At 38.6% G+C, this 4311-nt stretch overlaps 1 protein-coding gene across 1 annotated transcript; it reads left to right on the top strand.

The window, feature by feature from the left end:
* Positions 1-1349: 1349 nt before the first annotated feature.
* On the top strand, positions 1350-2276 carry LOC122891740 (olfactory receptor 6C4-like). The gene has a single exon (XM_044227632.1). It carries the CDS (start codon positions 1350-1352, stop codon positions 2274-2276), a length of 927 nt encoding a protein of 308 aa, XP_044083567.1.
* The last annotated feature ends 2035 nt before the right edge of the window (positions 2277-4311 follow it).

The raw sequence follows: 4311 nt of genomic DNA, 5'->3' as shown, positions 1-4311 counted from the left end.
GTATGTTTTTAAAGTCACTGATGTTATTATCCTATAAATGTGGATCATGAAGTCAATCAATTGTGAAAATCAGGATGAAAATGCAGTACTTGCCAAAGACCACAGGTTAGTACAAACAGGGAAGGAAGGGCTGAAGGCAAATCCAGGTCAAAGTTTAATATCACTTTGTGCCTCCAACAGCTGTATGTAATAATAGGGAAATTGACAAGGATTCCAAGGATGTGATTTTTTCTAACTTGTATGCATGTGAATTAGATGGGTCTTTTCTATTGCCTTTGCCTCCGAATCACAAAAATCCAAATATGCACATAGGACACCACCACTAAAGTTTCCTTCTTAGGGGATTACCAATTTATCTATAAAGGACTCTTCTTCTGGAAAACACGAATGTCCCTTTTCCTGGTTTCTATATGCCAAGAATAGAGAACAGGAAATGTTTAGGCATGATAAACTGTCATCCTTACTTTGCCACTGAGGACTCATTAAGACTTAGCAAAATCCACTCTGAGGTGCTGCCTGTGGATATTTCAAAATGTCTATTCTCAGAGATATATCCCAAATCTACCTATAAGACCTGGAACATGACAGAGAGATATATAAGAAAATTCTAATTAATGTGATTTATTGACACCAGAGCCTTGTTCATATAGTCAAAAATGCTCACAATATAATATGAGAGAGTACTAAATCAGAGATCTTAAAGATCTATTACTAATGTATGCTTCCAAAGAAATAGGGGTAGAGGAAAAAAAATCATTTATGCGTCAAAACCTTCAACCATATCCATGTGAGGAATGTCCTAATGGTTGCTGAAACAAGGAATTCAGAGTTGGACAATAATGGAGATGAGGATCTATGCCAGAAAGCCAGTGAAACATCAAATACTACAGGTAAGGGGGAAAAGCACAATGAGGGGAAAGGGAAGCACAGAAAACAGAATCTAATAAAAAAATAGTTCTACCAAGAGCAAAGAAGTATGAAAATTAACAGAGTTAGAGGAAAGTGGCTTAAATATTCAGATTTTGTAAACATTTTGGGATTGAAGAATAGGTTCAAAAATGTTATTCTTCTGAAAAAAAATGAGTAACTGTTCTGTAATAGAGTCTGGTAAGTGACTGGGAATATATCAACTTGGGGAATTAAAAAGACTTTAGGAATAAGGTCATTCACATAGAAGATAATTAGGCTTCCATGGAGCCAAGGCCAGTGTAATGCAATGCTGGTTTATATCAACTGCATAGAGAGGAATATATGATATGACTCATTAGGTTCAGCTTTGTCTCTCCTACCCTGAGAAACTTGAGTTTTCATCACTCACCTCTCTCCTTCAGATCTCCTAAAAGTCAACCATGAAAAACAGGACGTTGACTGAATTTATTCTGTTGGGCTTCACAAATCAACCTGAGGTCCAGGCTGTGATATGCATCTTTCTGTTCCTCATCTACATGATAAGTGTCCTAGGAAATCTGACTATCATCATTCTCACTTTAGTAGACCCTCACCTCCAGACCCCCATGTATTTCTTCCTCCGGAATTTCTCCTTCTTAGAAGTTTCCTTCACATCCATTTTTATTCCCAGATTTCTGACCAGCGTGACAACAGGAAATAAAGTCATCAGTTTTGCTGGATGTTTCATTCAATATTTTTTTGCTATATTTCTTGGGGCAACAGAGTTTTACCTCTTGGCTTCTATGTCCTATGACCGCTATGTTGCCATCTGCAAACCCCTGCATTACCTGACCATCATGAGCAACAGGGTCTGCATACAACTCGTGTTCTCTTCCTGGCTGGGAGGATTACTAGCTATCTTACCCCCAATCATCCTGATGAGCCAGGTAGATTTCTGTGCTTCCAATGTTGTGAATCACTATTTCTGTGACTATGGGCCCCTTCTGGAGCTGGCCTGCTCAGACACAAGCCTCCTAGAAGGGATGGTCCTCTTCGTGGCAGTTGTGACTCTGGTGGTTACTCTACTGCTAGTGACATTTTCTTACACATTCATTATCAGGACCATTTTGAGGATCCCTTCTGCCCAGCAAAGGACAAAGGCTTTTTCCACTTGTTCCTCCCACATGATTGTCGTCTGCCTCTCCTATGGCAGCTGCATGTTTATGTATATTAATCCCTCTGCAAAAGAAGAAGGTGCCTTCAACAAAGGAATGGCTGTGCTCATTACCTCAATTACTCCCTTGTTAAACCCCTTCATTTATACTCTAAGAAATCAGCAAGTGAAGCAAGCATTCAAAGACACCATCAAAAAGATTGTGAAGCTTTAAAACACAATACGTTTCCATGAAAAATATATTGCACATACTAAATGGGTACTAAGTGTTTTATATGTCTCAGATGCTGAACTGGCCCTTGAGGATAAATATAGAAATGACATGGGTCCTAAGTTCAAGGAATCTGCAGCCTAGTATGGCAGAAAGATATTAAACTGTAAATTCATGTAGTAAGTTTACCAAAAATAAAAGAACAAGTTAAGTGCTATTAGGGAGCAAGAATGAGAATCCATAAAAAGAACAGTTGGAGGGAGTTAATTATTTTCCAGAAATGACCCGAAATTTAAAAGGCAAAAGACATTGTTTATTTAGAAGAGTGGAAGGATAAGAATTTAGAATGAGAAGAAGGGACCATCATGAAGGTATTATTTAATTACAAGCTCCAGAGTCAGTGGACATTGGTGAGTCAAGAGAAGTTCTGAGAAAGGAAGTTATATCCTCAGCATTATTTTGAAGGAAATCTGGCATTGGCATTGCTCTTCCTCAGCGAGCCCTGGAGACTATGCTTTGGACAAGGTGTAAATAATTTTGATTCTCCTCCTCTTTGTCATTCATCTTTCAATTGTAGCCATTACAAATTCCATCCTTCCCTAAAGGAAAATTAAAAGGATATACATTTGGTCCACTTCTCTCCAAATGAGAGAACCCTCAAGATTTTGTCAACTTCCATATCCACTCTCCAGAAGCTGTGGATAGAGGAGGCTTCTAGAGCCAAGGTTAAAAACCTTCTGCTTCTAGACAGGATCTATTGTTGCTTTTCTAGCTAGGATCATTTTAAGTTAATGGCTGAGATCTCCCAGTCTCTCTCTCTCTATCTATCTATCTCTCTTTCTCTTTCTCTCTTTGGTAGTTTCTGGTGATTCATTCTTTCCTCTTGTAATTTTATTTTCATGTTTGCTTACTTTTGTTAAATATTAGAAAGGTCAAATTCTATGATATGACTCCATTCTTTTATCTTTTCTCCAAGTTTTTTTGTTCATAATATAAGCTGCGGATGCCTGTTTTGTAAACAAATAATGCATATAAAATATAATATGGTTTTATATTTAGGGCGCCTGGGTGGCTCAGTGGGTTGGGCCTCTGCCTTCGGCTCGGGTAGTGATCTAAAGGTCCTGGGATCGAGTCCTGCATCGAGCTCTCTGCTAAGCAAGGAGCCTCCTTCCTCCTCTCTCTCTCTCTGCCTGCCTCTCTGCCTACTTGTGATCTCTCTCTGTCAAATAAATAAATAAAATCTTTAGAAAAAAATATGGTTTTATATTTAGAATTTAGAATGTATAAGTCTTAGCAACCAAATGAGAATAGACTACCCTACCAAGAACTCTACACATGGACTCAAGTTTACAACAGCTTGAATATGAACTGGTGGTGATAGGACCTCAACTTAAAACTAATTGAAAATATTTTTTAAGAAAACTGAGTACTTCCACAGAGTTTAGTAAAATCCTAATGCATTGTAGAATGCTGATTTTGTTTGAGGTACAAGTGGAACATCATCAGGTGTGTTCACATACTTTATATGTGGTACAATTGTTGAGTGGAATGATGCTTCTTGTGCATTTAAGAAACAAGCTGTACTGGACTGCTATGAGAGAAAATTTCCAGAAAATATTGAAGAGTGCATGGCATTTAGAATAAAAGGTCTTATATGTAAGGGTGTTGCTATTTGGAATATCTGATTTCTTTAGAGGCTAGGCTAGAAATTAGTGATGACTTTTAATTTATTACAAATTGTTGGGGAACATCATCAAAAAGACATAATGCCATTGAGTAACCCAGGAGCTGGGTCCAGGGGGGTGACCACATGCTCCCTCCCCTGTGCTTACAATGTGGGTTCCACTTGAATTTCCCACTCCCAGGCGCTGCTCAAAGGACACAGCCTTGAGATGGTGATGTGGTGTTGACAACACCTGTACCATTTAGATGACTGAACCCAGTTAAGGCCTCTATAAACTCTTAAGATGCAGCAGACAGGTGCAGCAATCCATTCGTCTTGATGCCACCCAAGACAAGCCTCTTATATAAGCTCCCT

Source organism: Neovison vison, chromosome 12, assembly GCF_020171115.1.
Source record: "Neovison vison isolate M4711 chromosome 12, ASM_NN_V1, whole genome shotgun sequence".
Lineage (NCBI taxonomy): Eukaryota > Metazoa > Chordata > Mammalia > Carnivora > Mustelidae > Neogale > Neogale vison.
This window is presented reverse-complemented; position numbering and strand designations above follow the sequence as displayed.